Source organism: Bombina bombina, chromosome 2, assembly GCF_027579735.1.
Source record: "Bombina bombina isolate aBomBom1 chromosome 2, aBomBom1.pri, whole genome shotgun sequence".
Lineage (NCBI taxonomy): Eukaryota > Metazoa > Chordata > Amphibia > Anura > Bombinatoridae > Bombina > Bombina bombina.
The window spans coordinates 1,084,477,635-1,084,502,582 of NC_069500.1; the positions used below are offsets into that span (position 1 = coordinate 1,084,477,635).

Sequence of the window (24,948 nt, forward strand, 5' to 3'; positions counted from 1 at the left end):
ATTCTTATTTTATATTCAGCATATAGCTACACCCAGATGATTTCAAAGGATACTCAGGGGTCGAATTATCAAGCTCCGAATGGAGCTTAATGCCCCTGTTTCTGCGTGAGCCTTTAGGCTAGCTGGAAACAGCAGTTGTGAAGCAGTGGTCTAAAGACCGCTGCTCCATAACTGATCCGCTGCCCTGAGGCTGCGGTCTGCAATTTGTCCGATCCTATACAATTGGGCTGATTGACCCCCCCTGCTAGCCGCCGGTTGGCCGCAAATCTGCAGGGGGCGGCATTGCACAAGCAGTTCTGGTGAACTGCTTGTGCAATGATAAATGCCAACAGTGTATGCTGTTGGCATTCAACGATGTCTGTTGGACCTGATACGCTACAGCGTATCATGTCGGACAGACATTGATGAATCAGTCCCTAAGTATCTCTGCTTTTCCTCTGACAAGATTGTGAATACAATTATCTTCAGATTTATATTCCAACAGGAGACTTATTTTAATGATTCAAACAGAACTAACATCAACACCTGTAATATGTCCTTTTCATTTCTGCTTGAAGCTTTTAAAGAAGCCGTCTGTCTTAATGTACATCTGAGCCCCTTCCTGCAAGAGTGGGCTGCACTTCCCTTTCTCAGCAGTGACTGACAATGTCTTTTGATTTTTTTTTTTCTTCTGCACTTCTATACAGTTGCGCTAACACAGTGCAATGATAGGGACCCTACAAAAATATGAAGCTCAAGAGAATCTTTTAAGATAGCTTTTTGAGGTGAAAATAAGCATTGTCTTAAAAAAAGAATGATGAAACAACAGAACAGGGTTGGCTGGAATTAGGATTAAGGTATGATCCCCACTATTAGGTGAAGTTACCAGCACTGTGAGGGGATACTAGACGAGAGAAATACCTTGCAAAGAGGCAATAATTTTAGAAGATGAATTGTTAGGTGAATTTATATTCATGACTTGTTTATTGATCCAGGGATTAATACAGTTAGGATCCTAATGGTTAGCACATTCTTTCTGACAGGTGTTTGTTTGTAGGGGCTTATAAATTCATAGGGAAGTTGTTACGTGGGGCATATTAATGTGCTAGTAGATTAATTAGATGTCCAGCTGGTTGGAATAGAAGCGTTTGGGTAATCCTAGGATTAGCCTAGGATTACCTGGGTAAAGCCAGATGTATGATCTTACATTGGGCTTTACCTAGGATTACCCAATATCTGACTTTATTCGTAACATATCTATAGCGCGTCTGTCAGTGTCGCCAATACGCATGAATCCTCAAAGGCTGCGTTCTGCGTGCGTGGATTCTTTCACCACCGTGCCTGCACGAAACAATGAAAAACTGCCTGCACGAAACAATGAAAAAACAAGTAACCACCCGCAAGAAATAAAAAAACCTAACCGCCTGCGCGAAGTATAACAAAAAAAACTAACCTCCCGCACAAAGTATTAACACCGAAACCGCAAACATCACAAAATAATAAAGTAATTAACTGCTAATCCGCAAATAACATAATTAAAATATTAACCACTAAACCGCCAACCCCCACATCACAATAAACCTAATTGACCTATTAATCCCTAAACCGACAAACCGCCACATCGCAATAAACCTAATTAACATATTAACTCCTAAACCGCCACCCCCACATTGCAATAAACCTAATTAACCTATTAACTCCTAAACCGCCAACCCCCCACAATGCAAATAACTAATTTAATTACTAAGCCCCCTAACCTAACACCCCCTAAATTAACCCCAATACTTACTAACAGTTAAATAAATCCTAACATTAAATTACAAAAAATAAAAAACTCTAAAATTACAGAAAAAAATAAACAAATTTATCAAAAATAAAAAAAATTAAACCTAATCCCTATGAAAATAACCCCCCCAAAGTAAAAACGCCCCGTAATCTAAACTACCAATAGCCCTTAAAAGGGCCTTTTGTAGGGCATTGCCCTAAGTTAAACAGCTCTTTTACATTTAAAAAATACTAAGTCCCCCCTAACAGTAAAATCCCCCACCCACCAAACCCCCCCCCCAAAAAAAAAAAAAAACACCACTAAAAAAACCTAAACTACCCATTGCCCCTACAGGGGGATTTGTATGGGCATTGCCCTTAAAAGGGCATTCAGCTCTTTTACTGCCTTTAAAAAGGGCAATAAGCTCTTTTCCAGCCCAAAAAATCCATAATCTAAAAAAAAAAGCCACCCTAAAAAGTAAAAAAAAAAAGCTTAAGACTAAGCCCCAAATAGGTACTCACCGTTCCCTGAAGTCCGGCAGAGAAGGTCTTCTTCCATGCGGCTCCATCATCTTCTATCTTCATCCAGAGCGAAGGCAGCGCGGAGCAGAGGTGCGAAGCTGGCTTCCCCGATGTGGGGATCCTCAGTGGCGGTCCTCCTCATGCGATCGTCCGTCGCACTGAATGCAAGGTACCCCATATTTATGGTGGTAACTTGTATTCCTATTGGCTGAAATTTTGAAATCAGCCAATAGGATGAAAGCTACTGAAATCTTATTGACTGATTTGAGCAGCCAATAAGATTTCAGTAGCTCTCATCCTATTGGCTGATTTCAAAATTTCAGGCAATAGGAATGCAAGGTTCTCCAAATTGAATGCTGTACCTTGCATTCAATCTTCAGTGTACGACGGACATCAGATGAAGAGAAGCCTCCACACCGCTGTAGACCGCCACCGTTGATGATCGCCGCTGAGAATCCACGCAATCAGGAAAGCCAGCTCCGCACCTCCTCTCTGTGCCGCCTTCTTCCGGATGAAGATAGAAGATGATGGAGCCACCTGGAAGAAGACTTTCTCCGCCGGACTTCAGGAACAGTGAGTACCTATTTGGGGCTTAGTCTTAGGCTTTTTTTTATTTTTTGGGGTGGCTTTTTTTTTTTTAGATTAGGGTTTTTGGGCTGGAAAAGAGCTGATTGCCCTTTTTATTTTATTATTTTTTTTAAATATATATATAAGTGTATACATATGTATTTATATGTTTATATGTGTATATACATCTGTAAATACATATATACACATATAAATACATATATATATATATGTACGTACATATTTAGATACATATATGTATGCATGTATGTATCTCTACATGAGACCTCATATCTTTGAGCTCTTAAAACTTTTTGTGCAATATTTTTTTTAATAATTTTTATTAGATAATTTTATTATGAGAGTAACTGTACAGGCGTATCTCGGAGATATTGCGGGTTCGGTTCCAGGCCACCACAGTAAAGTAAATATAGCAATAAAGTGAGTCACACTATTTTTTTTGTTTCCCAATGCATATAAAAGTCATTTTTAAACTATACGGTAGTCTATGAAGTGTGCAATAGCATTATGTCTAAAAAAAAACAAATGTACATGCTTTAATTTAAATAAAACTTTATTGCTAAAAAATGCTAACCACCATCTGAGCCTTCAGTCATAATCTTTTTGCTGAAGGTGTGGTATGTATGTATATATTTAGGTGTGTATTCATGTGTATTTATGTGTTTATATGTGTATATATGTTGGAAAAAATGGCACAGATAAATTTGCTCGACACAGGGTTGCCACAACCCTTCAATTTGTAAAAGGAGCAAAATCTGGGAAGCGCAATAAAGTGAAGTGCAATAAAAGAGGTATGACTTTACTTTAAAATGTATTTATTTATATGTTTTGAGACACTTTTTTCTGTTTTGCAAAACAGTTAACCAGAGCTCTTGACGAACATTAACTTCAATTGCGCTCAAGCGATCATGCTTACTTTCAACTTGTAATACGAGTGCTACACACGATGCATACAAACAAACACGATAAAAACCTTTTCACTAGTAATCAGGCCCAAAGTTGCTCAGGAGAGTAAAAGTGGGGAGGGCTGGGCTAATTCTTAAAATGCTGATCAACGCTGCCTTTTTGCTATAATTAAGAAACCATTGTTGTAGAGTTTGTTTCAATAAAGTGCTTCTTCCTCTCCCATCAGAGAAGCTGGAGAACTGGAGTAGATACTGCAGTTATCTTAATCCTTTGCCCAGGAGACTGCTATAGTGAGTCTCAAATTCCACCTTAGAACAGAGTCTCTGATTGGCCCCAGTAAAGGGGCCAGGCTCGTCTTTTCCACTAGGCCTTTCTTGCGCAGCGTCCCGGAACTTTTGTGAATAAAAAACACCTGCTTTTATAAAGCTTTGTTTTGTATGGAGATTGTTTTGAAATGCATTACCTAAATACTGATATACTATGCATATATGAAAATGAATTATATCTTGTTTTAAATGTAAATACATATTTTCTAAAAGCCAATATATTTATACTATATTATATAAAAACAAATTATAAGGTGCCTTACAAGCACATGCATTGATATGGGTGAAGTAGAGGACTACTGACCAGTACTTTTGTACTCTGCAAAATCCTTTAGACCCACTACTTTTGGAAAACCATGTTAAAGGGACAGGCTTCTCCAAAATATTTATTGTTTAAAAGATAGATAATCTCTTTATTGATAGATAATCCTTGTACTGGCATTTTTTATTTATTCATTTGCGGTCAAAATTGTATCCCCATTTTAGCTCTTCCACTGCTTACAATGAAAGGAAAGTTGTTTAAAATTGCATGCCCTGAATCGTGAAAGTTTAATTTTGACTATACTGTCTCTTTAAATATTTCCTTGTATAATCAAACCTTTAAAGAAACCCTAAACCCAAATTTTTCCTTTCATGATTCAGGTAGACAATACAATTTTAAACAACATTACAATTTACTTATTTTGTCTAATTTGCTCCATTCTTTAGATATCCTTTGTTGAAGAAATAGCAATGCACATGGGTGAGCCAATCACACAAGGCATCTATGTGCAGCCACCAATCAGCAGCTACGGAGCCTATCTAAATATGCTTTTTACCAAAGGATAATAGAAGTAAAGTAGAAAGTTGTTTAAAATTACATGCTCTTCCTAAATCATTAAATAAAAATATTGGCTTCCATGTCCCTTAAAGTAACAGTAAATTACCTTGATCTTTTTCATTACCTTTATTTCAGTCACTGTAAGGAGCTCAAAGGATTTCATGGGCTTTCTTCTTCAAGCTCGCAGAGTATCTAATGACCAAGTTGCTGGATCCTTTGTTTTTATTCCACCTGGCACAAAGTTACTTCGTTGCTTTGAAGATGGAGACACCGTGACCCACTCTGACAAGTCCCTGAAGCGAAATCTGTCTTTTGTGTGGAAGTCACCAGATCAGCCAGTTGGAGACATTAAATTTTTGTAAGTGTATTTTTCAAAAAATTTGTTAATTTACGGTATGGTACCACTTGTTTAGAATCGGGTCCAACTAGCCCTAACCTCCACTGATACAAATACACTCACTTATGTTTCTAAGGATTTTTTTCTAGTTTCTGATGAGGGGGGACAGAACAAAAACAGAATTTATGCTTACCTGATAAATTACTTTCTCCAACGGTGTGTCCGGTCCACGGCGTCATCCTTACTTGTGGGATATTCTCTTCCCCAACAGGAAATGGCAAAGAGCCCAGCAAAGCTGGTCACATGATCCCTCCTAGGCTCCGCCTACCCCAGTCATTCAACCGACGTACAGGAGGAAATATGCATAGGAGAAACCATATGATACCGTGGTGACTGTAGTTAGAGAAAAAAATTCATCAGACCTGATTAAAAAAACCAGGGCGGGCCGTGGACCGGACACACCGTTGGAGAAAGTAATTTATCAGGTAAGCATAAATTCTGTTTTCTCCAACATAGGTGTGTCCGGTCCACGGCGTCATCCTTACTTGTGGGAACCAATACCAAAGCTTTAGGACACGGATGAAGGGAGGGAGCAAATCAGGTCACCTAAATGGAAGGCACCACGGCTTGCAAAACCTTTCTCCCAAAAATAGCCTCCGAAGAAGCAAAAGTATCAAATTTGTAAAATTTGGCAAAAGTGTGCAGTGAAGACCAAGTCGCTGCCTTACATATCTGGTCAACAGAAGCCTCGTTCTTGAAGGCCCATGTGGAAGCCACAGCCCTAGTGGAGTGAGCTGTGATTCTTTCAGGAGGCTGCTGTCCGGCAGTCTCATAAGCCAATCAGATAATGCTTTTAAGCCAAAAAGAAAGAGAGGTAGAAGTTGCTTTTTGACCTCTCCTTTTACCAGAATAAACAACAAACAAAGAAGATGTTTGTCTGAAGTCTTTAGTAGCCTCTAAATAGAATTTTAGAGCACGGACTACGTCCAAATTGTGTAACAAACGTTCCTTCTTTGAAACTGGATTCGGACACAAAGAAGGTACAACTATCTCCTGGTTAATATTTTTGTTGGAAACAACTTTCGGAAGAAAACCAGGCTTAGTACGCAAAACCACCTTATCTGCATGGAACACCAGATAGGGCGGAGAACACTGCAGAGCAGATAACTCTGAAACTCTTCTAGCAGAAGAGATTGCAACCAAAAACAAAACTTTCCAAGATAATAACTTAATATCTACGGAATGTAAGGGTTTAAACAGAACCCCTTGAAGAACTGAAAGAACTAGATTTAGACTCCAGGGAGGAGTCAAAGGTCTGTAAACAGGCTTGATTCTAACCAGAGCCTGAACAAACGCTTGAACGTCTGGCACAGCTGCCAGCCTTTTGTGAAGTAAAACAGATAAAGCAGAGATCTGTCCCTTCAGAGAACTTGCAGATAATCCTTTCTCCAAACCTTCTTGTAGAAAGGATAGAATCTTAGGAATTTTTATCTTGTTCCATGGGAATCCTTTAGATTCACACCAACAGATATATTTTTTCCATATTTTATGGTAAATTTTTCTAGTTACAGGCTTTCTGGCCTGAATCAGAGTATCTATTACAGAATCTGAAAACCCACGCTTTGATAAAATCAAGCGTTCAATCTCCAAGCCGTCAGTTGGAGGGAAACCAGATTCGGATGTTCGAATGGACCTTGAACAAGAAGGTCCTGTCTCAAAGGTAGCTTCCATGGTGGAGCCGATGACATATTCACCAGGTCTGCATACCAAGTCCTGCGTGGCCACGCAGGAGCTATCAAGATCACCGAAGCCCTCTCCTGATTGATCCTGGCTACCAGCCTGGGAATGAGAGGAAACGGTGGGAATACATAAGCTAGATTGAAGGTCCAAGGTGCTACTAGTGCATCTACTAGAGTCGCCTTGGGATCCCTGGATCTGGACCCGTAGCAAGGAACCTTGAAGTTCTGACGAGAGGCCATCAGATCCATGTCTGGAATGCCCCATAATTGAGTTATTTGGGCAAAGATTTCCGGATGGAGTTCCCACTCCCCCGGATGGAATGTCTGATGACTCAGAAAATCCGCTTCCCAATTTTCCACCCCTGGGATGTGGATTGCAGACAAGTGGCAGGAGTGAACCTCCGCCCATTGAATTATCTTGGTCACTTCCTCCATCGCCAGGGAACTTCTTGTTCCCCCCTGATGGTTGATATATGCAACAGTCGTCATGTTGTCTGATTGAAACCTTATGAATTTGGCCTTTGCTAGTTGAGGCCAAGCTTTGAGAGCATTGAATATCGCTCTCAGTTCCAAAATGTTTATCGGGAGAAGAGATTCTTCCCGAGACCATAGACCCTGAGCTTTCAGGGGTTCCCAGACCGCGCCCCAGCCCACCAGACTGGCGTCGGTCGTGACTCTGGTCTGCGGAAGCTCATTCCCTGTGACAGGTTGTCCAGGATCAGCCACCAATGGAGTGAATCTCTGGTCTTTTGATCTACTTGAATTGTCGGAGACAAGTCTGTATAATCCCCATTCCACTGTCTGAGCATGCACAGTTGTAATGGTCTTAGATGAATTCGTGCAAAAGGAACTATGTCCATTGCTGCAACCATCAATCCTATTACTTCCATGCACTGCGCTATGGAAGGACAAAGAACAGAATGAAGTACTTGACAAGAGCTTAGAATTTTTGATTTTCTGACCTCTGTCAGAAAAATCCTCATTTCTAAGGAATCTATTATTGTTCCCAAGAAGGGAACTCTTGTTGACGGGGACAGAGAACTTTTTTCCTTGTTCACTTTCCATCCGTGAGATCTGAGAAAGGCTAGGACGATGTCCGTATGAGCCTTTGCTTTTGACAGAGACGACGCTTGAATCAGGATGTCGTCCAAGTAAGGTACTGCTGCAATGCCCCTTGGCCTTAGAACCGCTAGAAGGGACCCTAGTACCTTTGTGAAAATTCTCGGAGCAGTGGCTAATCCGAATGGAAGTGCCACAAACTGGTAATGCTTGTCCAGAAAAGCGAACCTTAGGAACTGATGATGTTCCTTGTGGATAGGAATATGTAGGTACGCATCCTTTAAATCCACCGTGGTCATAAATTGACCTTCCTGGATGGTGGGAAGGATCGTTCGAATGGTTTCCATTTTGAACGATGGAACCCTGAGAAATTTGTTTAGGATCTTGAGATCTAAAATTGGTCTGAATGTTCCCTCTTTTTTGGGAACTATGAACAGGTTGGAGTAAAACCCCATCCCTTGTTCTCCTATTGGAACTGGATGAATTACTCCCATCTTTAACAGGTCTTCTACACAATGTAAGAATGCCTGTCTTTTTATTTGGTTTGAAGATAATTGAGACCTGTGGAACCTTCCCCTTGGGGGTAGTTCCTTGAATTCTAGGAGATAACCTTGAGAAACTATTTCTAGCGCCCAAGGATCCTGAACATCTCTTGCCCAAGCCTGAGCAAAGAGAGAAAGTCTGCCCCCCACCAGATCCGGTCCCGGATCGGGGGCCATCCCTTCATGCTGTTTTGGTAGCAGTGGCAGGCTTCTTGGCCTGCTTACCCTTGTTCCAGCCTTGCATCGGTCTCCAGGCTGGTTTGGGTTGTGAAGCATTACCCTCTTGCTTAGAGGATGTAGAATTAGAGGCTGGTCCGTTTCTGCGAAAGGGACGAAAATTAGGCTTATTTTTAGCCTTAAAAGACCTATCCTGAGGGAGGGCGTGGCCCTTTCCCCCGGTGATGTCTGAAATAATCTCTTTCAAATCAGGACCAAACAGTGTTTTACCCTTGAAAGGGATGTTAAGCAATTTTGTCTTGGAAGACACATCCGCTGACCAAGACTTTAGCCAAAGCGCTCTGCGCGCCACGATAGTAAACCCTGAATTTTTCGCCGCTAATCTAGCAAATTGCGAAGAGGCATCTAAAATAAAAGAGTTAGCCAATTTAAGTGCATGAACTCTGTCCATAACCTCCTCATACGAAGATTCTTTATTGAGCGACTTTTCTAGTTCTTCGAACCAGAAACACGCTGCCGTAGTGACAGGAACAATGCATGAAATTGGTTGTAGAAGGTAACCTTGCTGAACAAACATCTTTTTAAGCAAACCCTCTAATTATTTATCCATAGGATCTTTGAAAGCACAACTATCTTCTATAGGAATAGTAGTGCGTTTGTTTAGAGTAGAAACCGCCCCCTCTACCTTGGGGACTGTCTGCCATAAGTCCTTTCTGGGGTCGACTATAGGAAATAATTTTTTAAATATAGGGGGAGGAACAAAAGGTATGCCGGGCCTTTCCCACTCCTTATTTACTATGTCCGCCACCCGCTTGGGTATAGGAAAAGCATCGGGGGGCACCGGAACCTCTAGGAACTTGTCCATCTTACATAATTTCTCTGGAATGACCAAATTGTCACAATCATCCAGAGTAGATAATACCTCCTTAAGCAGTGCGCGGAGATGTTCTAATTTAAATTTAAATGCTACAACATCAGGTTCAGCTTGTTGAGAAATTTTTCCTGAATCTGAAATTTCTCCCTCAGACAAAACCTCCCTCCTGGCCCCTTCAGATTGGTGTGAGGGTATGTCAGAACAGTTATCATCAGCGTCCTCTTGCTCTTCAGTGTTTAAAACAGAGCAATCGCGCTTTCTCTGATAATTAGGCATTTTGGATAAAATGTTTGCAATAGAATTATCCATTACAGCCGTTAATTGTTGCATGGTAATAAGTATTGGCGCACTAGATGTACTAGGGGCCTCTTGTGTGGGCAAAACTGGTGTAGACACAGAAGGGGATGATGCAGTATCATGCTTACTCCCCTCATTTGAGGAATCATCTTGGGCAATATTATTATCTGTGGCATCATTGTCCCTACTTTGTTTGGACACTATGGCACAATCATCACATAAATTTAAATGGGGAGAAACCTTGGCTTTCATACATATAGAACATCGCTTATCTGATGGTTCAGACATGTTAAACAGGCTTAAACTTGTCAACAAAGCACAAAAAACGTTTTAAAATAAAACCGTTACTGTCACTTTAAATTTTAAACTGAACACACTTTATTACTGAATATGTGAAAAAGTATGAAGGAAATGTTCAAAATTCACCAAAATTTCAACACAGTGTCTTAAAGCCTTAAAAGTATTGCACACCAAATTTGAAAGCTTTAACCCTTAAAATAACGGAACCGGAGCCGTTTTTACATTTAACCCCTATACAGTCCCAGGTATCTGCTTTGCTGAGACCCAACCAAGCCCAGAGGGGAATACGATACCAAATGACGCCTTCTATAAGCTTTTTCAGTGGTTCTAAGCTCCTCACACATGCATCTGCATGCCTTGCTCTCCAAAAACAACTGCGCATTAGTGGCGCGAAAATGAGGCTCTGCCTATGACTAGAAAAGGCCCCCATCTGAAAAAGGAGTCCAATACAGTGCCTGCCGTTTTTTTAAAACAATCCCCAAGATTATAATAACTATTAAGAGTTATAATCTGCAAAATATGCTTAGCAAAGTAATCGTTTTAGCCCAGAAAAATGTCTACCAGTTTTCTAAGCCCTTATGAAGCCCTTTATTCTTTTACTTAATCTAAGAAAATGGCTTACCGGTCCCCATAGGGAAAATGACAGCCTTCCAGCATTACAAAGTCTTGTTAGAAATGTGGCCAGTCATACCTCAAGCAGAAAAGTCTGCCAACTGTTTCCCCCAACTGAAGTTACTTCATCTCAACAGTCCTGTGTGGAAACAGCAATCGATTTTAGTAACGTTTGCTAAAATCATCTTCCTCTTACAAACAGAAATCTTCATCTCTTTTCTGTTTCAGAGTAAATAGTACATACCAGCACTATTTTAAAATAACAAACACTTGATTGAAGGATATAAACTACATTTAAACACCAAAAAACTCTTAACCATCTCCGTGGAGATGTTGCCTGTGCAACGGCAAAGAGAATGACTGGGGTAGGCGGAGCCTAGGAGGGATCATGTGACCAGCTTTGCTGGGCTCTTTGCCATTTCCTGTTGGGGAAGAGAATATCCCACAAGTAAGGATGACGCCGTGGACCGGACACACCTATGTTGGAGAAATAACATTTCTCAGCTATACATAATTTCAAAGAAGCCTCTATATAGTTGGGATTAGCATATATCCAATTTTAAAACTGTGAAGCATGTAGTACATTAATATAATTGACCCTGTGATCTCTAGAGATTCATGAGAAGGATCTACTCACTATAATGAGCGGTGTCAAATGTGTAATGGTTTATTTTTATAGAGATTTATATTCCTTGTCCACTCTAAACATGCTGTATAGTGAGATATCTCTTACAATTATTTATTAATGAGGTGAAATCTAGAGAGTAATATATGCCTCATTTGAAAAAGAAGTTTATTTTTATTAATAATGGATCATATGATGTACAAAAATCTTTTCACTCAAGATAGTTACACAATTTATAGCAACCTTTGACTTTCAACCTTTTAGTAAACCTGGTGTATGTGTTAAGAAATTACCATCTGATATCTAGAGGTTCATTTAACCTTTCATTTGAGGTGTCTTATGAGGCACATATTAGGAAACTGCTATTCATATCAACCGATAACCAGAGGGACGCGTGACCCCTAGTTTTAAAGAGGCAATTTTTCTTTCTCTACTGCATGGTATAATTTCCCTCTAGGTTACAAGGAAGTAGGTTGAGTGGATTTTTTACTACATAGAGCCAGGATCATACACCAAACGTGTAAAATCGGGGGTGGTTCCTCTTGTTCCACTTGTGGGCGTCCATGCATACAGTGGAGGCTCCTCCATTTGTGCACTCCTGCACATGAACCCCCAAGCAGGCAGAAAATTAAAAAACTTTTTGCTGAATAAAATATAATTTTTCAAATAGCCCCCTATTTTAAAAATTATATTTTATTTTTACCCCCAAAAATTGAAATCCAGGCTTTTTTTAAAAAAAGATAAAAAAAACCCTATTATGTGTATTTTTTTTTTCTCAACCGCACGTGCGGTAGAGAGCCCTATGCCTGTCAGTCAGTGATCGATTGTGCAGCACTGCACTAGATGTCGCTCCCAGCTCCTTCCTATAGAGGCTTTAATTGCACAGGCTGAACTGTGCAAGTGGAACTTCAGCCTGTGCTCTGCCTCTGTCTGATACGCTGTACCAGGCCACGCTGCCGCATACGTCATGGCTCCTCCCCCTCAATGGCGCTCGGCGCGAAAATCTCATTGTGGAGATAGCTGTTGAGCGGAGAGGAGCTCATTTGGAAGTTGGTGGCGTGGGCATTTTAAAACAGAAGTTGACGGTAGAGGCTGGATCTAAAAGCCCCGGGAGTGCATATGACAGAGCAGGCAGCTTACTAGCTGAATGCGTTGATGTGATTCGACCTGTGCAGTGTTGTGTCTTATGAATCTCCCAGAGCGCTCATGGGAGTAAATATAGGAAGATACTGTTTATCTTTTTGAAAAAAGTGCACAATTAAAAGTTATTTTGATTGATTCATTGACTTGTTCTTATATTCAGAATATAAGAACAAGTCAATGAATCAATCAAAATAACTTTTAATTGTGCACTTTTTTTCAAAAAGATAAACAGTATCTTCCTATATTTATTCCCATGAGCGCTCTGACAGGACATAGTATTTCTTAAAAACATTCCTTCCATTCACTTTCTATTTTGATCATGTTTGCTGTTATACCAATTAGAACATGTGTAGTTATTACAATAATACCCTAATACAAGCATCAACCCAGTGTTGGGAGAAACATCTACTGTATATAACAACAGTGGTTAAGCAGTGTTTTCTGGCTATTGAGTGAAGTGACCCATAAGAGGATGATGACCTGTAAAGAGAAATGCTGTGTAGGAGGATAAAACATTGACCTTATGCTTGGAAGTTCTAATAGTTCTAATATGATAATGCAACATGAATTTAGTGTTCAGTGAAGAATACTACATTTATATATACAGTTGTAATGTCTTTGCATAGAAGTACTTTTGCATTTTAAATATTTTTAAAAAAGTGATATAAAACTGCACAATACACTAACACTTAAGATCAACATTAGGCTGCATAAAGTTTATACAGAGATACATCTAAAAATGTCTGGTTCTGCTTCGTTAAACACCAGGAGCCCGATCCGATATGCAGCGTCGCCCGCAAAAGCCGGCGATGCCGAATTTTGAGCGGGTTTGGTATCCTATATACGGCGTAACCTAGAAGTTACGCTCGTATATTTCTGCCTTCGGCCTTAGTTTTTTGGACCATAGGCAGGTATACCAAACCATGCAGTTTGGTATCCAATATACAGCGTAAGGACTTACGTGGCGAAAATTGAGAAATCTTACTCCATTTTCACCTTGCCACAAAATGCAGCCATGGTAAGCCTTACGCTGTCTATTGGAGCCCCGTAACTCCCTAAACTACATGCAAATAAAACCTAACACCTAACGCATGCGCAATGTCTATCTACCTGTCAACCGTGATCTGCTAAATAAAACCTAACACCTAAGGCATGCGCAATATCTATCTACCTGTCAACCGCGAACCCCCTGCCACACTCCATAATAAAGTATTTAACCCATAAACCGCCGCTCCAGGACCCCGCCGCCACCAACATTAAAAGTATAACCCCCTAATGTGATCCCCTACACCGTCGCCAGCTACATTACATACCCCCTAATGTGAGCCCCTTACACCGCCGCCATCTACATTACCTACCCCCTAATGTGAGCCCCTTACACTGCCGCCATCTACATTACCTACCCCCTAATGTGAGCTCCTACCCCGCCGCCAGCTATATTAAAATTATTAACCCCTAATTTAATCCCCCTACCCCGCCGCCAGCTATATTAATTACATTAACCCCCAATTTAATCCCCCTACCCCGCCGCCAGCTATATTAATTACATTAACCCCTAAATTAATCCCCCTATACCGCCGCCAGCTATATTAAATTAATTAACCCCTAATCTAATCCCCCTATACCGCCGCCAGCTATATTAAATACATTAACCCCTAATCTAATCCCCCTACACCGCCACCAGCTATATTAACTATATTAACCCTAATTATATTAGGGTTAATATAGTTAATATAGTTATTATATTATATATATTAACTATATTAACCCTAATTATATAAGGGTTAATATAGTTAATATCGTTATTATTTTATATATATTAAGTATATTAACCCTAATTATATTAGGGTAAATATAGTTAATATCGTTATTATATCATATATATATTAAGTATAATAACCCTATCTAACTCTAACATCCCTAAATAAATTCTTTTTAAAATAAATCTAATTAATATTAATATTATTAATTAAAATATTCCTATTTAAATCTAAATACTTACCTATAAAATAAACCCTAAAATAGCTACAATATAATTAATAATTACATTGTAGCTATTTTAGGGTTTATATTTATTTTACAGGTAACTTGGTATTTATTTTAGCTAGGTACAATAGCTATTAAATAGTTAATAACTATTTAATAGCTACCAAGTTAAAATAATTACCAATTTACCTGTAAAATAAATCCTAACCTAAGTTCCAAATACACCTACACTATCAATAAATTAAATAAACTACAAATATCTAGACTAAAATACAATTAAATAAACTAAACTAAATTACAAAAAACCCCACTAAATTACAAAAAATAAAAAAAGATTACAAGATTTTTAAGCTAATTACACCTATTCTAAGCCCCCTAATAAAATAATAAATCCCCCCAAAATAAAAAAATTTCCCAACCATATTCTAAATTAAAAAAGTTAACAGCTCTATTACCTTACCAGCCCTTAAAAGGGCCTTTTGCGGGGCATGCCCCAAAGAAATCAGCTCTTTTGCCTGTAAAAAAAAATACAATACCACTCCCCAACATTACAACCCACCACCCACATAGCCCTACTCTAAACCCACCCAAACCCCCCTTAAATAAACCTAACACTACCCCCCTGAAGATCTCCCTACCTTGTCTTCACCCAGCCAGGCAGAACTCTTCATCCGATCCGGGCAATGTCTTCAATCAAGCGGCAGAGAAGAGGTCCTCTGCCGCTTGATTGAAGACATCGCCGGATGGAAGACTTCTTCTTTGCCGCTTGGATGAAGACATCGCCGGATGGAAGACTTCTCTGCCGCTTGATTGAAGACATGGCCCAGATCGGATGAAGAGTTCTGCCTGGCTGGGTGAAGTCAAGGTAGGGAGATCTTCAGGGGGGTAGTGTTAGGTTTATTTAAGGGGGGTTTGGGTGGGTTTAGAGTAGGGGTATGTGGGTGGTGGGTTGTAATGTTGGGGGTGATATTGTATTTTTTTTTTACAGGCAAAAGAGTTGTTTTCTTTGGGGCATGCCCTGCAAAAGGCCCTTTTAAGGGCTGGTAAGGTAATAGAGCTGTTAACTTTTTTAATTTAGAATAGGGTAGGGAATTTTTTTTATTTTGGGGGGCTTTATTATTTTATTAGGGGGCTTAGAATAGGTGTAATTAGCTTAAAAATCTTGTAATCTTTTTTTATTTTTTGTAATTTAGTGTTTTGGTTTTTTTTGTAATTTAGTTTAGTTTATTTAATTGTATTTTAGTTTAGATATTTGTAGTTTAATTTTTTGATAGTGTAGGTGTATTTGGAACTTAGGTTAGGATTTATTTTACAGGTAAATTGGTAATTATTTTAACTTGGTAGCTATTAAATAGTTATTAACTATTTAATATCTATTGCACCTAGTTAAACTAAATACCAAGTTACCTGTAAAATAAATATAACCCTAAAATAGCTACAATGTAATGATTAATTATATTGTAGCTATTTTAGGGTTTATTTTATAGGTATTTAGATTTAAATAGGAATATTTTAATTAATAATATTAATATTAATTAGATTTATTTTAATGAGAATTTAGTTAGGGATGTTAGAGTTAGATAGGGTTATTATACTTAATATATATATAATATAATAACGATATTAACTATATTTACCCTAATATAATTAGGGTTAATATATATAATATAATAACTATATTAACTATATTAACCCTAATATAATTAGGGTTAATATAGTTAATATAGCTGGCGGCGGTATAGGGGGATTAGATTAGGGGTTAATTAATTTAATATAGCTGGCGGCAGTGTAGGGGGTTTAAATTAGGGGTTAATTAATTTAATATAGCTGGCGGCGGTGTAGGGGGATTAAATTAGGGGTTAATACATTTAATATAGCTGGCGGCGGTGTAGGGGGATTAAATTAGGGGTTAATGTAATTAATATAGCTGGCGGCGGTGTAGGGGGATTAGATTAGGGTTTAATTCATTTAATATAGCTGGCGGCGGGGTAGGGGGATTAAATTAGGGGTTAATAATTTTAATATAGCTGGCGGCGGGATAGGGGGATTAGATTGGGGTTAATAATTTTAATATAGCTGGCGGCAGTGTAAGGGGCTCACATTAGGGGGTTGTTAATGTAGGTGGCGGCGGGGTAGGAGCTCACATTAAGGGGTAGTTAATGTAGGAGGCGGCGGGGTAGGAGCTCACATTAGGGGGTAATATAGTTAATATAGGTGGCGGCGGGGTCCGGGAGCGGCGGTTTAGGGGTTAATAACTTTATTAGGTGGCGGTGGGGTCCGGGAGCGGCGGTTTAGGGGTTAATACATTTATTGTTAGGATAGTGAGGGGGGATAGCGGATAGAGGGTTAGACGTGTCGGGCTATGTTTGGGAGGTGTGTTAGACAGTACGGGAGATTTAATAATTTAGTCAGGTTTTGTAGGCGCCGGCAGTTTCTAAAGTGCCGTAAGTCACTGGCGTCTCCAGAAATTTGTACTTACGCTGGTTTATCCGACTTACGGCACTTTAGCATCTGACTGCGCCGTATATGGGATAGCTCGAGTTGCGAGCTGAAACTACGGGCGGCGGGGGTTCCCTCGCTTGCGCCGCAAACTACGATCTTTATCGGATTGCGCCCCATGCTTTTGTCATGCTGAGTAACTTTATTTATACATGTCTTTAAAAATCTCTGTAACCAGTATATGTTCCCTATTTCATTTATGCAATGTTCACACAGCATAACACCAAGCTGAGTGCAGGATACTGAATGGAAGTCAGAATTAAAGTTTGATGATTCTTATAAAGTGTGCAAATTAAAAAACAATCCAATTTACTTCATGTGACACATTTACAAAGAATATCAAGACAAATAATTAAAGTAAATTGGAAAGTTTTTATTTTTATTTTTAAAAAAAACAGTATGCTTAATCTAAGTAATCAATTTTGAATCGTATGTCCCCAACCAGAAAGCAAATTTGATGATAAAAACCCTGAATCATGAAAGTTTAATTTTGACTAGACCATCTCTTTAATTGAGTCTGAAAAGGGAACTATTGCTATGTTTTTGTTCAAATGGGTGGGGCCATTTAAGGGGTGGGGTTTACTTAAAGGGCGGGGCCTTGTGCACCACCATCTTAAAAATTCACCAGCCGCCACTGCATGCATATAGTGTTAAGAAAAACTGAGGGATATCTATGCATGGTATATAGAGACATAACCTGAAGTATATTCATCTTCACAGTTGTGCCATATGTAGGGGTCACCTTTTTAATTCTTCATGAACTCCACTAGCTAGTATCATATATACATGCTAATGGGCAAACAGAATATTCCAAAAATGTTTCACAGAACAAGTCAGCTAGGTGTTCTGTATCTTAATTCCTATACCTCAAATATAATTTACTTCAGTGAGCTGTAATTTATGTAGTTCAGTTCAACAGCAGCAAAATCATTATACATTACATTTACTTAGTTTAGAAGATAAATGTCAGTGTTGTTATATCATAAACATGATTACCTTTTAGCCTTCCTGATCTGGTGCATGATATTTAATTGACATTTTAGAATTTTGCATTCACACTTTATCGCTGATTTATAGACATTAAAAAGCTCTTTGTTATATTCCCTCAGTAGTAGAAATTGTAAATGTTATATATATATATCATTTCTGTTCTTGTAAGTCCTATAATAAACTTGTCTACTTTTTCTACTTTCCCCATATTTTCCTGTACTGTAAATTAAACAAGACTGACCATCCCTTTATCCATTTGTTACTCTGTCATATTCTTATCCGGGTGGTGGCCCCTGCCCTAGTTTTTGTGTCCGCAAGAAAAAGCAAAGCTAAAAATCTGGTCATTGTTAGGAAACATATTATTTCTGTTTTTCATAATCGGAAATGTATATGTGTCCCTTAAGATTTCTAAAATATAATATTGTGGTTCTATTTCCTCACTGTTTTTATTATTTTATTTACTAGCATGTCAGTATCATTTTAATGATCCTATGAAGCACAGATGTGTTGTTAGCTGATGTAGACTGTAGGACTTAAAGGGCCATTATAGTCATAAAATTACATGTGCTGATCCGTTAGAGCATGTCATTTTAAGACTATCCACCCTAGAGTACTGTGTTTTTAATCCCCGCAAAGGGTTTAAACACACAGTAGAAATTCCACTTGGGATTTTAAGAGCACTGCAGGTCCGGAGAGGAAAATGACACAGATCCAATCAGCAGCGCCAGTTCCACATATGAGTTTTGCGATCAGATTGGATCAGCAGCAGTTTCTGCTCGGGACCAGCAGTGCTCTGCCAGTCCTGAACGGTACTTCAACTATGTGTTTGTAGGGATTAAACACAGTAGTTTCTGATAGTCTTAAAATGACATGCTGTAACGGATCAGCGTATGTAATATTTTGACTATAATGGCCCCTTTAAGAGTTATTGTCCTCCATTTCAAACATTTAAGTGAGCTAAGTGAGCTGTACAAAAGCTTCAAACTCAGCTCATGTGTTTGTTTTTTGGCTTCCTATTCTTTCAGCATTCCAATCACTTAGAATACATTTTAAGAATGTTATATGATCTTGGCATAGACATTTGTATAGGTTTCATACCCCTTACCCACCCAACACATTTGCTTTTCTTTCCTAAACAGATGTGACTTCCCATAAACCCAACATTTTCTTTAATTATTCAGATAGAGCATACAGTTCTAATTCATTTAACTGCTATTATCAAATTGTCTTCATTCTTTTGGTATCCTTTGTTAAAAAGCAGGAAGGTAAGCTCAGGAGCGTGAATGTGTCTACAATAAGGCAGCAGCTTTGCTTAAATGTTATGTATTAGTAAGAGCACTAGATGGCAGCCATGTTGTGCTCCAGACATCCCCTCGCTACCGATTTAGATACCTCATCAACAAAGCAAATTTGATAATAGAAATAAATTGGGAAAAAAATGTATGCTCTGTCTGAATCATGAAAGAAAATGTTGTGTTTCATGTCTATTTAATATACTCAGTAGCTTATTCCTTGTAAGTACCGATTTGTAAGCACATTCTATAACAATGATAAAGTTTGATGACTTAGAGTTTGAACATAAACCTTTTAGGCATAGGACTGCCATAGACAAGAGTGAACAGTATGAAGCAACACAGAAAGATTTGCAAATAGGTCTGAATGTGTTCAGCTTCCTAATTCCTTATAGGAAAAATAACATTAATCTTACTGTAGTTTTATTTTCCTGAACATCATCTGTAGTAATAGTCTTTGAATTCCCATCCTGGTTTAGAATTTCATTTTGGCACCAGGTTACAGTTAGTTGCAATGTTTTATCCTTAATTTGTTTCCAATTAATTTTTACCTGTTGCAGAGTATAAAATGTAAAATTTCACCTTTGTGTTTATTTTTGGATATGAAACAGCATTTTTTTCTATTTGAACATTTAATCCATTAAAATAGGATGAGCTTGCATGGATAACGGATCTCATTATCTTATCACTCTATATACATACTTTGTCTTTCTTATCTGATCTTTGTCTGAGATAACAATTGGAAATTAACATCATAGTAACTATCTCTCCCACCCCCACTGGAAAAGTGATTTCTCCTGCTGGATCTTGTTTACATAGCCTTTCTGTACCCATTACTGCAGGTGGTGGTTTGAACAGACTAAATCTGCTATTTCAATGACAAAGTAGAGGCAAATAAGCTATTTGTAAACAATTGAATGCATTCCAGCAGGTCAAATAGATAATTTGGGAACGCATTAAAAGAGGGAAAAAAATTACAATACACTGTCCCTTAAAGGTGGTGTATTTTGGTCATAGAAATAGTATAGGTGATAAGCATGAACAGAAAATATATATGGCTAGATTACAAATGGAGCTCTGACCTATTGTGCGCCTGCAAACGGGCAAATTTTCCCTTTTACGGGCACACGATAAATCACTAGCCGTTATAAGTAGCTGGTTATTGCTACCGCAAGTTTACGGTAGCAATTAGCACTCACAAAATTAACCAGCGATCAGATCATCAGAGCAGGCGGACAGGGTTATGTTATGGAGCAGCGGCCTTTAGAGATCAGATCTAAAAGTCCCCCAATTGCCCCCAAATAAAGTGGTGTGTTTTGGTTTAAAAAATAAATAAATAAGCATCTTTTTTTTCTTTTTCTTTTTTCAATAACTGCTAAAAGCAGTTGTAAGGGGTTAAAAGTGGTGTAGGGTGCCTTTACATTGCTGTAAATGTAAATATATAGGTATATGCTAATATACATATATATTAATGTGTTAGTATTTGTATGTACACATATTAACACATAAATATACTGCCTATCACTGCACAACTTACCCCCTTCGCTGCACTAGTTCTCATGCCGTGTCCCATGGCATAAGAACAAGGCTCCCATTGGAGTCTATGGAAGTGTGCGCTTGTGAGCGCAATGCTTATGAACAATGCGAACGCGAGGTCGAGTTCACATTGCACCTCACTTGTAAATACATTTGTGTGCACTGGTATTACTCAGTTGAGCGCAAGTATCGCGGAAGCTATATTTTCTGCTCAACTTGTAATCTGGCCCATAGTGTTTGGCACAGTCTAAGGCCCCTATTTATCAAAGGTCTTGCGGACCTGATCCGACAGTGCGGATCAGGTCCGCAAGACCTCGCTAAATGCGGAGAGCAATACGCTCTCTGCATTTAACATTGCACCAGCAGCTCACAAGAGCTGCTGGTGCAACGCCGCCCCCTGCTGACTCGCGCCAAATCGGCCGCCAGCAGGGAGCTGTCAATCAACCCGATCATACTCTTTAGACCGCTGCTTCATAACTTGTGTTTCTGGCGAGTCTGAAGATTCGCCAGAAACACGGCCCTTCAAGCTCCGTACGGAGCTTGATAAATATGGGCCATAGTCTTGTATTTTATATTTATTTTACCATAACTTTGTTATACATTGTCTATACTATTTAATGTCACAGTCAAATATAATAAACATTTAGGTGAAGTATATAGAAAGAGAAATGGATTTGCAGAATGTTAGACACATTATGAGAAAGAAATTATATCTATGAGATGAGACCTTGGTGCAAAAATGAGGTACAAGATAATTCAAAGCAAGATTGACTTTTTGTGAATAGCAGTGGTCATTTATTTGTTTATTTATTTTCTGCTTATTTTTCAATCTTTACAACACTTACAACTTTATAAAATGATGTGTTCAAGGAGTATATTAATCCTACTACATAAAGCACACAACACATTCCAGGGTAAAAAAAAATTCAGGGAGGTTTTTAAACTAATTAATTAGTGATGAGGAGGATAACTTTGCGTTACAGGTACTAATAATTAGTATTAGTAAATGTGCTGTTACTGAATAAACATTTTAATTTATCAAACACCTATACTAATCATCAGAAAGTTTTTGCAAGATGATTTATCATGACATTTATAAACAATCATTTTAATATGGTCTAGAAAATGTAATCAACCAAATGTATTGTGTGAAACTTAAGGATGACAAGCTCTGGTTGTTTCAAGTTTACATGTAATAGATACATTTTTACTCAACATAGACTGTCAAGTCGTCCAGGAATGACACACATGCTGAGTTTTATTGGCGTTTTAAAGGAAGAGGAAACCTATTTTATCATTTTATATTGTTTTATATATTCATTAATGGTTTGAGATGGTCTAATTAATAAGATGTCATCAAATGTGTTTAATAAATGACTTTAAAAATAAAAATTTTACCATTTTTCTAACAGCTTATCAGTTGTTCAATCATATTTTGTTTATTGGGCACGGCTTGAATCAACCATAGTGTCAGGACAAACCCAAAACAGTACATTGGTTTCTACATCAGCAAATGTGTACACACCTACATACTCTACAGCTCTGCCAGAGAACCCCAAGCCAAAGAAGACTCATTTGGTCACATCACCAACATACGGTAAGAGAACATTCTCGCTTATCAACAACACTCTGTGGGTTAATAGTGGTGATGTAGTGGTTGTTTTTATGAAAAACATTTTGGCACCTACTTCTCAAAGCGTCGACTTTCTTGCATTCAATGGCACCAATACGCTCTCCTAAGTTCGCCTAATATCACTGCCGCGGACATGAATACGTTCTCCAAAGTTACCAAAAAAGCTGTCAAAAAGCTGCGCACCAAGTACGGTGTGATGAGCAGCTGACTGTTATTAACTAACAGTCATCGATCTCGCTGCTCTTCGGCTTTTTTTCAGCTTCTTGGTACCCTGTCACTAAACACCTACACTATACTAACTGTTTTACCCCCTATACCGCCACTCCCATAGCCCACCGCAACTCTAATAAATGTATTAACCCCCAAACCGCCGCTCCTGGAGCCCACCGCCACCTACATTATACATATTAACCCCTAATCTGCCGCCCCCTATACCGCCGCCACCTACATAAAGTTTAACCCCTAAACCGCCGCTCCCAGAGCCCACCGCCACCTACATTATATTTATTAACCCCTAATCGCCCCCCTACACCGCCGCCACCTACATTATATTTATTAACCCCTAATCTGCTCCCCCTACACCGCCGCCACTATATTAAATGTATTAACCCCTAAACCTAAGTCTAACACTAACCCTAACACCCCCTAACTTAAATATAAATTAAATAAATCGAAATAAATTATTCCTATTTAAAACTAAATACCTGTTAAATAAACCCTAAGCTAGCTACAATATAACTTATAGTTACATTGTAGCTATCTTAGGATTTATTTTTTATTTTACAGGCAACTTTGTATTTATTTTAACTAGCTACAATAGTTATTAAATAGTTATTAACTATTTAATAACTACCTAGTTAAAATAAATACAAAAGTACCTGTAAAATAAAACCTAACCTAAGTTACAATTACACCTAACACTACACTATAATTCAATTATTTCCCTACATTAACTACAATTAACTACAATTAAATAAAATTAAATAAAATGATCTAAAGTACAAAAAAACAAACACTAAATTACAGAAAATAATAAAATAATTACAAGAATTTTAAACTAATTACACCTAATCTAATCCCCCTAACAAAATAAATAAGCCCCCCCAAAATAAAAAAAAGCCCTACCCTACAATAAATTACAAATAGCCCTTAAAAGGGCTTTTTGCGGGGCATTGCCCCAAAGTAATCAGCTCTTTTACCTGAAAAAAAAGTAAAATACCCCCCCAACATTAAAACCCACCACCCACACACCCAACCCTACTCTAAAACCCACCCAATCCTCCCTTAATAAAACCTAACACTAACCCCTTGAAGATCACCCTACCTTGAGACGTCTTCACGCAACCGGACCGAAGTCCTCAACGAAGCCAGGCGAAGAGGTCCTCCAGACGGGCAGAAGTCTTCATCCAAGCTGGGAAGAAGAGGTCCTCCAGATGGGCAGAAGTCTTCATCCAGGCGGCATCTTCTATCTTCATCCATCCGGCGCGGAGCGGCTCCATCTTCAAGACATCCAATGCGGAGCATCATCTTCCATCGACATCGACTGTAGAATGAAGGTTCCTTTAAATGACGTCATCCAATATGGCATCCCTTCAATTCCGATTGGCTGATAGAATTCTATCAGCCAATCGGAATTAAGGTAGGAACATTCCTATTGGTTGATACAATCAGCCAATAGGATTGAAGTTCAATCATATTGGCTGTTCCAATCAGCCAATAGAATGTGAGCTCAATCCTATTCACTGATTGGATCAGCCAATAGGATTGAACTTCAATCCTATTGGCTGATTGCATCAGCCAATAGGATTTTTCCTACCTTAATTCCGATTGGCTGATAGAATTCTATCAGCCAATTGGAATTGAAGGGACGCCATATTGGATGACGTCATTTAAAGGAACCTTCATTCTACAATTGACGTCGCCTGGATGAAAGGACCTCTTCTTCTCGGCTTGGATGAAGACTTCTGCCCGTCTGGAGGACCACTTTGCCCGGCTTCGTTGAGGACATCGGCCCGGTTGGGTGAAGACGTCTCAAGGTAGGGTGATCTTCAAGGGGTTAGAGTTAGGTTTTATTAAGGGGGGATTGGGTGGGTTTTAGAGTAGGGTTGGGTGTGTGGGTGGCGGGTTTTAATGTTGGGGGGTATTGTACTTTTTTTCAGGTAAAAGAGCTGATTACTTTTGGGCAATGCCCCGCAAAAAGCCCTTTTAAGGGCTATTTGTAATATAGTGTAGGGTAGGGCTTTTTTAATTTGGGGGGGCTTTTCTATTTTGTTAAGGGGATTAGATTAGGCGTAATTAGTTTAAAAATCTTGTAATTATTTTTTGTACTTTAGATAATTTTATTTAATTTTATTTAATTGTATTTAGCTTAGGGAAATAATTTAATTATAGTGTAGTGTTAG

General features: G+C 38.7%; 1 protein-coding gene across 1 annotated transcript in view; it reads left to right on the forward strand.

The window, feature by feature from the left end:
* REELD1 (reeler domain containing 1) overlaps positions 1-24,948 on the forward strand; it is a 92,155-nt gene that overhangs the window by 42,124 nt on the left and 25,083 nt on the right. Inside the window, exons 2-3 of the mRNA XM_053700215.1 lie at positions 5,041-5,263; positions 22,326-22,510. Of these exons, the coding sequence (XP_053556190.1) occupies positions 5,041-5,263; positions 22,326-22,510 (408 nt within the window). The remainder of the gene's footprint in view (positions 1-5,040; positions 5,264-22,325; positions 22,511-24,948) is intronic.